We start from the raw sequence: 16,320 nt of genomic DNA, 5'->3' as shown, positions 1-16,320 counted from the left end.
GTGTCTGGCACGGGGCAGCCCCAGCCTGTCCTCACAGAGGCTGCCCCTGCTACCAAAACCTTGCCACGTATGCCCAGTACACCATCCAATTTTTAATTAGCTGAGAGGGTCTTGGAGGCTCCTAAACCTCAGTGTGACTTTTTGGAGGGGGAAGAGTAGTTAGAATTATCTACTTTGAAAGGTAAACTTGAGGTCTTAATTATTTTGATGTGTCCCTTTGCATCCTGCATACAAGGAAGGGTTTCTTTCAGCCCTATAGACTAATTTTGTAGGTCCTCTGATAACTCTAGCTGACACAATCTGGCACTAGGTTGCAACAGTGGAAAGTATTAAATTGAGGAAATTTAACTCTTCGGGGAAAACATGAAGGGTTTGCATTCATTCTGCAATTTTCATTCAGAAAAGGGAAAAAAAAAAACCAAAAAACAAAAACAACAAGGGTTTCTTTCAGCCCTATAGACTAATTTTGTAGGTCCTCTGATAACTCTAGCTGACACAATCTGGCACTAGGTTGCAACAGTGGAAAGTATTAAATTGAGGAAATTTAACTCTTCGGGGAAAACATGAAGGGTTTGCATTCATTCTGCAATTTTCATTCAGAAAAGGGAAAAAAAAAACCCAAAAAACAAAAACAACCAACCAACCAAACCTCAACCAAGCATTGGATCCCTCATTTCTTCTTGGTCTGTCTCTGCCATCGTCATGTCTGTTTTGTCCTCCCTTGTCATCTCAGGCTATCAAAGTAAATGCAGGTCTTAAGCACAGTACATAATTTGATTAATTTTGTATTAATATGCTATGCAAGTAGCATCCATCTAAAAATGTTTGGCTCCTCAGCTAGCGCTCTTTCAGACTTGTGGGTGTGTGGAGGCTTTACTGAGCGGCTGCTGATTAAATCCAAGGTGAGTACAGCAACCTGAAATCGGCTGTTTCTGTGGTGCTTGTAATGGGGCTCGGGACACACGTTCACATCCTGGTGGAAAAGTAAGGCTGCCTTAGCACAGGGTGTTTTATCATGAAAGCGCGGTGTGTGTTTTGCTAGATAGCGCAGGGTGGTGTTCAGATAAGCGGTGAAATAATACAAATACAGCTTTGTTCTTAATGTGATGAAGGGACCTGTTGTATTATAAAGAGCAGCTCCCTCCCCTATTCAGTCTGTTAGATGTTTTTAAATTATCTAGGGACTTAAGAGCCCTGAAACTCCATCTGAGCCAGTTTATGAGCAGCAGCTGCTGGGTAGAGTCTCATAGCCACAGTTCTTAGTCTGTATTCTAGAAATCCTGCTTACGAAGCCTGTGAAAGCACTGTGTAAAGCTGGGGTGGCAAAACTTGATGATTTTTGTAAATGAGTGTGTGGAAGTATGTTCTTACCTTTCGTGGGTGTGAGCATCCAACCAAGCCTTGTAGAAACGTAACGATGTCTGCAATTATATTTGTATGCAACTATAATGATAAATAATTAGGAGTAAACATTTTTGGTGTGATATCTTGAGAAAATACTGGGGAGGTGGTGGTGAAGCTCTTCAGCATCTCAACTTCCAGGTGCATCTCTTCCTGGAAGAAGATCCATCATCATCATCATCTTCTTCTTCCAGCTGCACACAGGAAGCCTTCTAAGGACCAGTTGTTTAGGGAGGGGTCCCCTTCTGGTAGGAGTTTCATCTGTCCTCTTGTCACCACTTGAGTAATTCTTCTTGTAAGTTTGAGGCTTTGTAATCATGCTGCATATAATTATGGGGTAAGAAACACTTATGCTGTTTTGTCCACTGCAGTTTTGATAGATGCTTGGGAGTTTCGGGGTTGACAGCAAGTGTGAATGTGCTTTTAGCAGCTGGAGTTGCTTGCTCTTTCATCTCTTCCCCAAACTAATTGCATGCCTTAAAATACCAGGCCTTGCTCTGAAGGCAAAACTCTGCTTGGTTCTAGAGGACTAGTACTGTATCAGTAATCATACACTTTTCCTGCTTACGCCGATATTACTGAGCTGTTAGCTACATGAACCTAGTTCTAGGTACATTCCTTCCGAGAACTGCAGAATCCAAAGCGCTGTATTATTTCACATTTTAACGTCATAAGTGATTTGTAAAAATTTAACTAGCATATACTCTGTTCTTACCAGAATATCAGGTCTCAGGATTTGACAGCTCCTATAGCTGCACGTCCTTTTTCCCCCCGAAAAGCATGGTAAATCAAACCCCTGAAACAACAAAACTCAGAAGAACATGAATAAAAAGCAGTAGGTTATTGCTTCGTCCATCAAGTATCTACTTTTGTTGTACACAGCTTTTTTCCATGCAAAGAATCTTGTAAGTTCTGAAGCTGATGCATCATAACTATGAAGCAAATAAAGGTGCTCTTTTTAAATCCTTCTATAGTACATAAATATTATTCCAACTATATGTATGGCTTTTTTGCAGGATGAAAATATAGGGTATTCCATAAACTGGGTAAAATTATACAAATTTTTTTTTTTCTTAGAAGAATAAGTGACAGCTCCTTTACTGTAAATTTCTAGACTATGAAATAGGACATAATTTAAAGTTTGGGGGGAATCCTAATTTCTGAGTGGCGAGTGTGCATCCCTCAGGTTTTACTGAGGTGGAGCTATTTGTGGAGCTTGTGCATCATGAACAGTTCTTAACTGCTTGGGAATTCACAGCAAGCAATCGGTGTAGCTATACATTAACAATATGGGACTATTAGCAAAAGTTGCCTGCAAAGATGACTCTGCCTTGTTTATTTCTGGTAAAATACTTATTACAGTCAATATATATTACCGCAGCATGACCTCAATTTGATCTTAATTTCCTGCCTATATTCATAGGTACAGAAAAAACGAATAAAATACTAGCACTGCCAATGCTAGTTCTCTACCAGTATCTGACTCTTACAGTATTCAGATATTTGCCATTGGAAATAAGCCTTGTATGTCTTAAATCCTATATTTCACCTTCATGTCACTTAAGAACACTCGGTATAATACCAGGACGTTATTACGTGACGTATATCTGTTATTACCTAACGTGTCTCTTTGAAGTGCTGCCTTAAAATTAGCCTCCTACTTACCTATTTATCCACTCAAACCAGTGACCAATTTCTAGAAGTGACAAGCTCTCAGCTTTGATGCTTTGGATATTTTTTTTTTTTTTTAAACTCGGAAGACTATCATTCCTTGGTTGTACCTAAAAATTTCAGACTTGTCAATCCAGCAACTTGTTAACAGGCTTTGTTCTGTATCCACAAAATTAACTGAATTTGTAGGTAACAGTCTTTTTTCTTTTTTTTTTTTTTTTGCCTCTGCTTAGCACTCATTTCAGTATGTCCTTAACATGGATTGATTTCTAATGGCTGCTCGAAGTGCTTTCCTCTTGTTCTTAATACAAAAAGAGGGCACAAGTTTTAAATTTGCTGTTCAGTAGCATTTTTTACTGCATGTATAAAAAATGCTATTGAGCCTTACAATTTCCTTGCAGCAATACTACTTTATGTGTCCTTCTAGAATCCCTGTCCACTGTGGTCAGCCTCAGAGCAGGCATCATCTAAATAGATCAGGCTAACAATCATCATGAAGCTGCTACTAATGGAAAGTAACGCAGTTTCTCAAATACTACGTGGTAGTGAGCGATTCCAAATTGTTTAATTCCAAGACTGGTGTTTATATGTGATGCATCTTTGAAGCAGTCAGACAGGCTGAAGAAGGATTGTGATAAGCATAAGGACCTTGGCATAAAATGGGTCCTCTCATACTTCCTTGCTGCCTGGGGAGAGGAAGCATGTTGAAAAAATAAGATCACAGATCAAATTCAGAAAAATGGAAATCTCCGCTCCGCAGAGTATGAAACACGGGTTAGCTGTCTTATGTAGTAGAGTCAGTAGAAGCTCTTTTTACATCACCTCGTAGACTCTTCAGAAGTGCAGTACTTTTAGTATGATATTAAGTTGAACATCCAAGTCTGAGCTAGTCATTCCCAGTGTTCCCATGAAGGGAAATAGGATGTAGAAATCTCTTTACGGGATGTACGTTCAAGTGTCTGTGGAGAGCAGCCTCAGCTAGGCAGGTTGCAACACTGCAGAAAGCTGCTTTCATATGCCACTTTGAAATCATTTACATACCAAGTACTGGATTTGGGAGCAAACATGTCTTCCTATGTTTTTCTACTACTTTAACTTACAATTTTGTCATTGTTTGCTCCAATGCATCTTAACCCTCTTATAGTGGTGTCCCCCCCCAAAAAAAAAACCCCAAAAATACCCAAACAAAAAAAGATTTCTACTTGGGTCAACTTGTATTCTGTTCACCTAAAATTATGGAGATGTTAATATATTCGGTTTTACTCACTTCTATTCATATAAATCCCTATGAGCTAAACTCCATCTTGGTCTATGAATTTAATTGGGTGTCTCAAATGAATTCTGTGTTTTTCAGATTTTGCTGCTAGCTGACCGTCCATATTAATTTCTGAACTTTTATAGTTCTAATAAAAATTCTCTTGATAAACTACAAATCTGTTACACCTGCTTCATTGTATCCGAACTCTGTTTTGAAGTTACCTAATTTATGCAAGATGTTAAGTTTTTCTGAGAGCAAAAACACAGAAATGTGCCAACTTGTATCCTATGCTAGCTTCAGCTCCCTGAGAGCTCATGAACAGATACTACAGCATGTGGGACTATGCCAAACTGTTTAAAAACTCCCTAGAGAACAATAAATCTAACTAGTGTTGTATATTTCTGTCATTTTTGGGATAACCCTGGAAGTTGAGATTTCTATTGTTCTTTCCCGAAGTGTGCCAGTATCTACCATATAGAAATGTATGGAGTTGTTTTGGAAGCCCTTGAGGGTATCACAGCTGAAATTGGAAGGCATGCTTGCGAATCCCACCACACAAAAGACTGAGGCTTGGTGAGTAAGACGTATCTTGTCTTCCTAGATATGATGCTGGGAAGCACAGAACAGATATATTATGAAATGTGCTCGCTCTTATGATACAACTGACTATATTTCCTCGCTGGCTTTGCAAAACAAGTCTCAGCCTTGACTTCAGTGAGAACAGGACATCCAGACATGACCAAGAATAAATTCCTAATGTAGATAATTCCCTAAGCTCCCCCAGGGGAAGGAGAGTTGATGGGCAGGAGGAATGAAGTTCACTCCTCAGGGGAGCTTATTTTCCAAGTTCCGTTAATAGTTACATGTTCACTGCTAACTCTTGTCAGCAAACTGACTAGCAGTTGCAGAAAGAAATATTTCATAATCCGGGCTGCCGTAAGTAAAAAAAAATAGCTTCGGCTTAGAATGATGAATCTATGGATAAACTGAGTTTTAAGTTCATCGGTCCAGATAAAACTGTCGTCTTTTGTGAAAGAAGGACTCACATGCTTATTTCTGAAACTTTAAGTTACTTGAGTCCATCTCTTGCTTTGATTGCAGCTGAGCATAACAAGTAATACCTTTGCTGAAATGATTTAAGAAACTCCTGTGGTAATCTGAAGTGAATGGGATTTATATCATCCTTCAAAATAACTTATTTAAATGTCATGCGAACACTGTTGTGTCAGTGGCAAAGCCACTCTTCCCTTCCCATCCTTCCCCCATCAGTCCAGAAATGGGAGTTTAGTTTCCAGGCCAGACAGGAGCCACATGACAGGGATTGCTGTGTAATATCTAAGCATGCTTTTGCCAAGCCCTAGACATTGGGGCTGTGCTGCCCTTCTCTACATGTAGGGAACATACCTTAATATATAGGTACCCAAGCAAGATGTGCTAATAGTACTAGTAGGATAAAGATGCTGCCACAGAAGGTGAAGCAGTGTGGGCTTTGCTGTGCTCTAATAATGAACATAAATTCCAGAAATCCTGGGTATATTTGTGATCGTATTGCTCGGACATGATAAAGCCTCTGCCACTCTTTCTATGAATGTTGTTAGCAACGTTAGCTCCAGTTAGTTAATGCAACCTACCTATTCTGCTTACCTGCGTAAACTCAAGCCAATTCCAAAAGCTGGTTCCCTAAATCTTATTGTTTATGCTGTCAGGCATTGCTGTGCAACTGCTGGCTCAGAAATATCTATCATGTACCAGGCATACTAAATTGAGAAAATAAAGGTTAGCTGTACTGAAACAAGTAGTATCTACCAGCAGCAATTAGTGAAGCACTGCAGAAGTTAATTTACCTGAGGTGTATGAAAATGTTGCCTAAAAAACGAGCAGAAACTCCCCATGTACCCTCAGAAACAACTCTTTCCCATCCGTCTTGATTCTCTGTATTCATCACCTATTGTGTTTTCTTCCTTACACAGTAACTGAGTGCCTTTATGCTCCCTTTTTCCCTATAGTTTTATAGAACCCACATTCATAACCAAAACAAAACACTCTATCGCAAGCTTTTTGGGAATATATGCAAATGGTCTCATTGGGTCTTTATCAAACCCTTGGATTATTCATCATGTGTATCACTATTTGGTGCAAGAGTCTTGCCTTATGAAGCTGTTCCTCTGAAAGGATCTTACTGTCTCTTTACTTCATTCACTCATTTGTCTCAAAGCTTTCTGGGAAAGCATTTCCTTTTCTGTTGCCTTTTCTTGTGGGTTGGGTTTTTTTATTGTTATTAACAGTAACTCTGTAGCTCTTTTGGAATTCCTCTGCGTGAAAAAGTAAAACAACCATGCACTTAATTACTTCCAGCTATTAAATCTGAAATACCCATTCAACTGTGTCTGTATGGATTTACTTTTGAACACTGTAACTACCTAACTGTATTTAATTCTTCTCGCAGCTAACATAAGCAGCTGATGAATCCTTAGTATGTTTAACAGTTAGCGATTGACAAGATTAGACTATTGTGACTCCCAGCAAGAGCAGCGCTTGGTGTTCTGTGGTGTGTTAGCTCTGCCTTCAGGCATGGTATTCATTATTCCTCTGCCTCCATCAGGCGAAGTGGTGATTCAAGACTTCGGTGCTGGAGGAAGTCTAGTTAGGTGGAAGGTCCCTGCTCTGTCCGGCACCTGGTTTCAAAGCAGTTGGGAATTCAGCATCTGGATCAATATGGCTCTGAAATCCTCTTTTGCTCTGTTTATGCTAGGGTTGTTTGCTGGTTGTTATCTGGGAAAAGTTAATTGTACTACTGGTTGCTTAGGCATTTGATACTGTCGCAAGATAATGCAGTTGCTCTTGTGAACTGTGAGATTACCGGACAAGCTGGAACTTGTACAGGTGTGTATTTCCAAAGTACTAGAAAACTAATGAACGTTACTTGGCAGGGGTGGAGAAGCTGTTGAAAGGCTGTTAGGTTGCAATCCACTTTTTTTCCTACTCTCTGCAGACTGTCTATAAAATCGTGTGCATTTGTCTTTCACAGTTTCTTAGTGAATGTCCGTTTGATAAAAGGAGTCTTGAACGCAGTAGTAACTTTTTTTGTGTCTCTGCCGCAGCATCACCTGCTGCTTGACACACTTTTTGGTGTCCACCTTTCTGTAAGCAGAGGGTTTTTAAGGAAAGTTTGTAGTCTGAAACTTCTCAATTCTGCAGTCAAGAGTTTCTGGGAAAACATCAAATAGGAAAAGACCCAACTCCTTGGTTTCATGTCAGTGAGGAACTTCTAGCCTCATTAAGGGGGCTAGAAGTTATTGCAGTGCCTGACTTCTTCTGGACAAAATATATAGACACCTGCTAGGTGAATAGAGTCTGTAATTTTTCCCATCTCCCAGAGTGAGTGCTGAATTACTAACCACTTACCAGCTTCTCTTTCAGTGATAGAAGAAGGTGGTTATTGTAGCAAATAAGTTATAAAGGTGGTGGCATCCATAGAAAACAGATGCAGGTGGTCTTCAACCAAATCTGGGCTGATAATGGTCTGCCATGCAGGAATCCTGAAACCTTGACTAGGGGGAAACAGACTTTCCAAGGTGTGTTCATTTCATAATGAATCAACACATTAGTTAATCTTTTTAAATTAAAATCTTGAGAGCTTCTATCTAAAACTCCTGAATTAAAAAACTCTGCGGCTTTCTTAAACATGGTGTATGGAGCACTTATTTCAGTCTTAGCACTTGCACTTTAAATCTGCTAAAATGAAGTTCACTGTTTTCTGGTCTGTATTTGAGAAGTGGATAGTGACCATAAATGGGCAAAATACTTCAATAAGCACTCCAACTGCAGCTTTTTTTTCTTTTTTTCCCAAAAGGAAATGAATGCAGAGAATGTATTAGTTGTTTGGGACTGTCCACGTGACAGCCTTATCTTCTCAGGCAAGCCCTTTTAACAGTAGGGTTTGTGTTAAATATAATGGAGTTCTTAAAAACAACATCTTCTTTAATAAACCTCTTACTAGAAAATGAAGTTAAAAATGCCGAGTTTTCAGGAGGAAATTCCTAGTTAATATCTGAATCTGTGCTTTCATAGTTTGGAAAAACTTGGGTTAAAGCAGTTGAAAAGTTTAAGATGAACTGATGTTACAAGCAAGCTGTACTTTGCGAAATCTTTCGCTGGGAACTATGTCCCAAATTTGGAAGCAAACTTGGGAGTTCTTGCATATGCTCTAAGAGTATAAGTGGTAGGTGAATTGAGACTTACTATTCTACATAGTCAAAGAACATAAGGATCGTCATGAGAGCTCTGTACTGACACTTCTATGGGTTGCAAAGTATTCAAGCAGAGTGAGTGTGAGCTGTTTCTGAAAGGTGGAAGAGCATCAGTCTGGCCTAAACATACGAGCAAAATACTGAATGCAGGAACCTTCCTTACTTAAAGCAATGTTCCTGTTGGGCTATGCTGTCACTGCCATCGTTGTTCTTTGACATACCACTGTAAGAGTGCTTGCATGCAAGTATAAAAAAAGGCATCTGTTGTCTGCTCAGGCATCCAAACAATCTTGTAACTCTTACACATTCTTTCCTGTTAAGTAACTCGATCCACCTTCTATCATTGTACTGCTTATTTAAATTTGGGTACTTGGCAAAGCAGCATCTTGTGTGCCTGTGTAGCGCACAGAACGTGTTAGGTCATCCACAAGTTTCCAGTAGCAAATTAGGTAATGTGGTGGGTTCTCTAAGCGTAAGCTGTGCAACTCTGATAGACTTTTTTCTGCTTGTTGACTGTATCAAAACTAAACAGCACAAGTAATTCCTGGGTTGATCTCAAGGAAGAATTATTTTGAGAACTGAGTTTTATTTTATTTTAGCTTACCTATCTAAAAATCTCTCTCTCTCTCTTTAGGCTGGTGTAGTGGTAGTCTTCAGCTTTGCCTTCAGCAGGAGTTACGTGATCTCCCCAATATATGGCGCAAGGTTCGATGTCAAAGTAAAATAAGTGCATTGCTCTGTAGTAGTTCTTTAGAAACAAACCTCATTGGGTCCTGACCAGTCACCTGGAAAAAAATATAGGCCAGGCAAACAGGAGGAAGATTCTGTCTCCTGAAAGCAAAACTTTACTATATGCAATTCTTTAATGGGTTTTTGGCTTGTTCCTCATGTGTTTTCTGTTGCTGTAAGCTTTGACTATGCTCATGAACCTGTAGAGAACAGCAGAAATGTGACAGCACTAGCTGCCAGGGGTGACAGTCAGCTTGAAGCTCCAAAAGCGGCTTCCACTGTGTCTTTCTCTGCCAGCCCCTGTGTTCCAGTTTTCCTGCTGCTGGGCTTGTGTTGTTAACGCCCAGACTTGCAGCAGAATGAATCGGAGTTGATGGCAGATGCTTATTACTGCCTGCTGAGAACCTGACTTTGTGTTTTCTAGACTGTATTTTTAGAAGTACACTAAGTGCAGGTGGGTTACAGAAATGCTTAGCAATTCATCTGTTATTCTTTTCCCTTTTGTGATAGCATTTCTCTTGGCTACAAATCTTCCTCACTTCTGTAAAACCAAAGATGGTCAGTTTTCCTTCAGCACTAAGTCAGCCGATGGAGACGAATTCTTCTGTTCTAGTTTCTGAATATCTCTAGCATAAGCAAAGTCAACAAATTGCTTGTGTGACTGCATAAATTGAATCACGCTGAGCTGGTCTTTTATCTCTTTATCGGAAAGATGCATTTTTAATGGTGAAAACGGTTAAGCGGAGCACTGTCACCAGCGTGTGAAGCAGCAGACTGCTGTAGTTTTAGAAGTACAAAAGGTCTGGATGATCAGTGCTGTACTAACTGGATGGCAGTAAGAACATTTATAGCAGTTAAAAGACAACAATTTTTTTCCCCTCTCCCACCCTTTCTGGTTGAGAATAGTTATTGATAGCTGCACTTTGGCTGGCATTTGGGTGTGTTTTTGTATAAGATAAGAACTTTGCGTCGGTGTCGAACGCCTGATATGTAGCAGGATATGATATGTGGCTTATTTTGTCTCTGTTCATGTTTCACTGCTGTGGCTGGGTTCTCCTGTCTTGTGGATATGCAACTTAACACTAACTGAAAGGAGAGTCATGTCCGATTGCTCCTAATTTTTTCTCACATTGCGCTGGTTTCTAACTGATAGATGCCAAACTCTTTCCATAATTAACAGAGCGCGGGGTGTTGATTTCTGGACGGTATCCTGTTTCTCTTTTGTTCGTTTTTAAGTATACATAGTTAGATCATGAGGGGGACTCGTTATTCAAATCTGAGGCAGCATGAAGGCTTCCAGCCCGAAGTCAGGAAATACTTTGGCTTTTGAAGCGTAACGGTTGCTGCGCAGAGCTCTGGCTGTGCTGTGATATCACGAACCGAGCCTGAGGAAATGTTGCGACAGCACTGCCAGCCCTGTGTGAGAGGGGGATCTTTCTGCGCTCACTTATCCCAGGAACCTGTTCCTGAGTCCTCATGTTCATGACACTAAAGTTCGGTGAGTTTTACTTGGACATGGCTGTGCTTCTGAACTGGAGCCCACACCAGAAGGTACTGACTGCTCCTACCGTGTGTGTGTGAAGTTCGTTCATCTTGTGTCTCTTCGGTGGAAGGGATCTGACGCTGCACCTCGCGTGGTGATGGACTGAGAGGGGACGAGCTTCTTCCTTGTTTTGAAAATAATTGCCTTGCTAGAACTGCTGTCATTAAGTAGCCAGATTTGTTAGGCATGTTTGTTAGTACTTCACAGTCATGCTAATGTTTATAAGCCTTATGGTATGAAGAGGGGCTTTGCTTTGTTAATAAATTCCAGACTGAAATTTTCCATGTGGAAGCTAGAAACAGACTAACAAGAGCTGCAGCTTCTCTGCACAGTGAAATTCTGTCCAGCTGTGGAAATAATGGTATACAACAAGTGAATTTTGTTCTTTGCAATATCCGTAGTGTTACAGTTCTAAGTTTGGGTTAAAATTGAAAGCACTGCTTGGTAACTACTGCAGGATGCATTTGAATGTTATCTCTACAGCAAAAAGGGGAGCTCCACCTTTGTTCACTGGACGCTGTTGTAAATTCAAAGAGAGTGTATATATATATTTTTTTTTTTAATGCTTCAACTTCTGTCACCGTTATTCAAGAAAGCATGCAGTATCACCATGGAGATACTCTGCCTATTCTAGAGTTGTGACAAACTGTTCTAGTGTTATGCTGCAGCATGCATGATTTAGTAGGCTTGATAGCCTCTCTGTTTTGCAATTTCAAGATATTGGTGATAAATACCTCATAACTGAAGTTCTTTTGGGGGGTTTTAAGGCAGGGTTGATAAAGTTGGAATTAATTTTAACAAAAACTTAGTTGCATGACATAAGAAGACATGCAAAGGAAGTTTTAATTTGATGTTAATTGTTTTCCTGTAGTCCTCTCTTTGGTTTTAATCAAGTCAGATAAAAGAGCTTGCCTTAGTTACATCAGTTAAACTGATGTTTCCAACATGAAAATATGTTTCTGCGTTGAACACAGTGAAGTTTCTTGATGTATAATAGAATAGTTCTTGGCAGTACTATCTACATGCACTTTGAACAGAGTACTACTTACGCACGAGGAAGGTGTTTGCTCTTCATTTATGTATTTACCCTGTTGTAGGTCTAGTCATAAGGGACAGAACTGGATAAAGCCCATGAACTGCAGAGCTGGAATTAGCAGATCTGGGGTATTAATGTATCTGTCCTCTAGCCAGGGTGAAGTGCTGCAGCCTTGTTCTACACTAGTTGGCCAAATGGATGATGTACTGCAGTAGCTCATAAAGACTATAACCAAGGTCATGGGGCAGGTGGGACGAAGGGGGTGTAAGGTACAAATAGAATAGATTGGGGGACCATTTGGCTAAAACTGATATTAGTTTCAGCTTACCAAAACTCTACTGTCTGTAGGAAACAGAATTTGTGACAGTATAACACCTATCATGCTTTACTTTTTACGTTGTATATTCAGAGCTGAATCTTATTGTAGGTGATGCAGAACTCAACCAGTGCCATCTGTTCTGCGTACAGCTAACTTTGCTTATTGAATCGCCACGTCTTGAACCAGATCTAATTGGTTGAAGCGTGATTTATACAATCTTAGGCTACTCAAATACGAATAATAACAAATTTAATTTGGATTCCCAAGTGGTTTTTTTCCTCCTTAATTAGACTTATTAGATCGATCCTGTTTCTCTGGAGTGAAATATTGCCTCTAATGTAATTATGAAGCTCTTCTTACTTGCCTTTTAACTCACAGTCTTGTATGTTTGATTTTGGTGGTTTGGGGTTTTTTTTGTTGAGTGTTTTTTGTTTGTTTGTTTTGGTTTTTTTCCCCTCAACCAAGTTTTGGAGTGTTCCTCACACTGAGGAGCAGAACTCGTATCACAGGTCTAGTCTTGTACTCATGGTGCCCACTGTCCATCCTTGTCTTTTTGGCCTCTTGCATATGTGGGGGTTTTGGTACAGGCCCTGAAGAAGGATCTCTGCTCTTCTGAGTTCTCTTGGCTCTCTTCAGAGATTTAGGAGTTCATATGAGCCCTGTTTCAAGGGTCTTAAAGTTCACTTGCTACTGTTGTCTCCTGGCAGGCGTGTGCAGCTCTTGACATCCTGGCGGGGAGGAAAGCTCATCTGAAGCTCTCACATCCATTTTGTTTGGTATCAATTTATTAATACCTGACAGGGTTCAGTGTGCTTGTAGCTGTTTAAGCATGAAGTCACTGTTGTATTAGAGAAAGCTTTGTGTGCTGTTCCAACATATTTGAGTAAGCGTGTTGTTTAGTCCCTTCACCTAGATAATATAGCATATCTATCTAGTTCTTCATGAAGCTTGTCAGGATTTTTGTTTGTTTTTCTGACAACTTTTCAGTTTTTTGCCTGGTGATGTGTGTGCTCCTGGGTTTTAGCTCTTAAGGACCTTGCAGCTTCTGTTTTGGGAGCTCATCCTCCTCTTTTCTTCATCATTTAAAGTGAGAAATTAATACATTTTACAGTCTGAGGTCAATAAATACAATATATTGGACAATTAACATTTAGAATGTCAGTTTAAGATGCTTATAATGTCAATTTGTTTAGACTGGGAATATGTCTAACAAGCTTGCATTGTCCTATCACTGTACTGTTTTTAATTATTTTTTTTTATTTATTTTTATTTTTTGTTGGTAACTGCCTTGTTCCGCTTCATGTAATAGTCTGCTACTCCTCAACAGTTGAAGGAAACTTCATTAATAATACATACAGGCATGGCCTGCATTACGCTTCTGGTTTCTCCTCCTGGTTTGAGAACTGCTATCCTGTTACGGCACCATCAGCTCCTACCTTTCTGCCTGAGAAGCCCTCTGCAACTCCTTTTGGGGTATAGTCATCTTCTTCTCTGCCCAGCAATATTTGGAAAAAGGTGATAGGCCCCTAGACCATGGGACTTGGGAGAGGCAAAGCATGGGAGAATTAAATCTTCTTGCATTGCTCCAGCACCACTGGGTTGGTTTGTGCTGGAAGCATGCCTCTCACCCTGCAAATACACTGCCTATCCCCCTCTACTCTGGTCTCCCTCTTTGACATAACTGTCTTTAAGGCTTGACGACAAAAATGCTGAGGATGTTAAATAGATTAATTGCTTAAGTATTTTAAGGATTTATTTTCTTTATATACAGGTGAATGCTGAAAAACTATGCAATAATTCATTTAACCTTTCTGTTTTGCTCTACCAGCTGTTACAGTAGTATATGTCCAGGAAGATCTGCAATGGCCCTGTGGGTTTCAGGAGTAAGAATCCCATTTCTCCCCTTTGGCTGCTTTATTTCATGAGACTGCTGCAGGGAAATACTAGAACTTGGAAACACTTATTAAAAGTAAAAAATACAAAAACTTATTAAAGTTTTGAATGTTTCAGGAGTCTGTCTTAATATTACTAAACTGATTTCTAAAAATAGTTAAGCAGTTTCATCCTGTTAATTCAGTCTTTTTAAATCACCATTCTGCTTACTATCTTGTCTAACTTTGCCCTGCAATTTCAACATTAACAGCTAATAAGCTAATATCCAAATCCAAAAAAGTTACACAACTTTGATGGTGAAACTTTTGTGACTGGGGCTTCTTGATCTACAGAGGAGCAAATGTTAAAAAGCAATGATATATGCCAAAGAAATGTGTAAAAAGCCACATTGGGGTGGTTGCTATGCTTGATAATTGTGTAACTTTTCCTGTACCTTGCATTTTAGGAAAATATAGATGCAAACTCTTGTTCAGACTCCACTTGATCCCAGTTATGGTTTTTGCCCGAAGTCAAAACATTAAATGAAAATATTGTAATCTGATCAGGTATGTCTCAGATGGCAGTGGCGCTTGGTTCTTGATAGGGTAGTATCACTCTCGAAGTGAAGAGGGTCAGGTCTAACAGTATAAGCTGGCACATCATCAATCATTGGGCACATCATCATCGGTGTACAGTTATTCCTGTACACTAAAGACCAATAAAATCTGTATGTATGACTAATTGCCCAGCAATGTTATTACCTGTCTTGCATCTTATACTTGAAGCTGTTTTTCACACCATACTATCTAGAGAATCCATAAAGCAACCAACAAGCATCTGGAACTGGTTCTGGACCGTCTGACAGATATTTCTTATCCATTGTGTTATCCCTGTATTACACTGTTTTCCTCTTCATCTGTATATAAGAAAAATATTAATAACTATGGAGATTAAATGGGTCTCAATTTTTCACCCTGATTTATCACTTTAATTCTGTGGATAGGAAGAAAAATAGGAAAAAAGTCAATACTGATAAGGGTGCACTCTAAAAAATAGCATAGCTTGTAAAAAAAAGTTATCTAAACAAAGCAGGGAATAAGGATTGGTTGGGCAGTATGAGCTGAAACCTCTGCTCTAATGCTAGGATCCCTCTGTGCTGAAAGGAAAATACTGTAGCAATATATGTGGTAGGTAGAAGCAAAAGCTATATAGGGAGCAGGGATTGTGAAATAGTAATTGTGACTCAAATACTAGTGACTGAAGAGTATGCACGATCTGGAAAAGATGGAAATAAAACCAAGTGATAAATAGCAGGATGGTAGGGTGGTTTTTTTTAAATAGAATTGCAATTACTTAAAACTCTGTGTGTATGCTTGTGGAGGGAGATCTCTCAGAGAGGAGGGGATGGATGGGGAATCCTATTGTGGTAGAGTTGGTAGTGTCTTATCCCCCGCCTGCTTGGACATTCGCTGGCAGGGGATGGGAAGAGATAGGATGTGTTAGGAGGCTATTGGGTATTATTAGAAAGACTTCAGAATATCTTCCGCAGTCTTTTCTCTCAGAAGAGACGAGCAAGTGGCAGAACCCAGTTATTGGAGTGGAAGTGATGGTATACTTTTTTAAAAATCCAAATTGCCGATTAAACAGCTGACATTGTTTATTCTAGTTGACTGTGTGTAGAATTTATGTGTTTTGAATAGAATTATCATTTGTCACTGTACTTTGAATAGAAATGTAAGTGAATTGTCCTGTAACAGGTTCTGGATTCTAAAAAAGGAAATGTTAATTAAAAGCTTGTGAATTTTGCTAAAATAGAGAGCTAAGGGTTTTAAACTCTAGAGCTTCTTTAAGCACAGGCCATAGAAAGAATAAGAGGACTGATCAGTGGAAAAAGAGCTGCATCTTGGAATATGAACCAGCATGTATAAAGTGAGAATTGTCCATGTCCAGCTGAGCTGGCATGGCTGCGAGGAAGCACACCTTGGGTGATGGTAAAGCAGCCTGGTAGTGAGATGAGTGAAGATTAAATACACTCTAGTATCTGTGTCATATCAAGACTAACTCTTAGAATCATAGAATCATTAAGGTTGGAAAAGACCTCTAAGATCATCGAGTCCAACCGTCAACCCAACACCACCATGCCCACTAAACCATGTCCCTAAGCACCTCATCTACACGTCTTTTAGATACTTCCAGGGATGGGGACTCAACCACTTCCCTGGGCAGCCTGGTCCAATGTTT

At 39.7% G+C, this 16,320-nt stretch overlaps 1 protein-coding gene across 1 annotated transcript in view; it reads left to right on the top strand.

Annotated features, from left to right (window-relative positions):
* Window positions 1–821: 821 nt before the first annotated feature.
* LOC103900948 (TBC1 domain family member 4) overlaps window positions 822–16,320 on the top strand; it is a 59,655-nt gene continuing 44,156 nt past the window's right edge. The window contains exon 1 of the mRNA XM_019472690.1: window positions 822–902. Coding sequence (XP_019328235.1) covers window positions 822–902 — 81 coding nt within the window. The remainder of the gene's footprint in view (window positions 903–16,320) is intronic.

This window comes from Aptenodytes forsteri, unplaced genomic scaffold (assembly GCF_000699145.1).
Source record: "Aptenodytes forsteri isolate BGI_AS27 unplaced genomic scaffold, ASM69914v1 Scaffold51, whole genome shotgun sequence".
In the NCBI taxonomy this organism is placed as follows: domain Eukaryota; kingdom Metazoa; phylum Chordata; class Aves; order Sphenisciformes; family Spheniscidae; genus Aptenodytes; species Aptenodytes forsteri.
The sequence above is the reverse complement of the archived record's forward strand: the minus strand, read 5'-3'. Positions and strand labels throughout refer to the sequence as shown.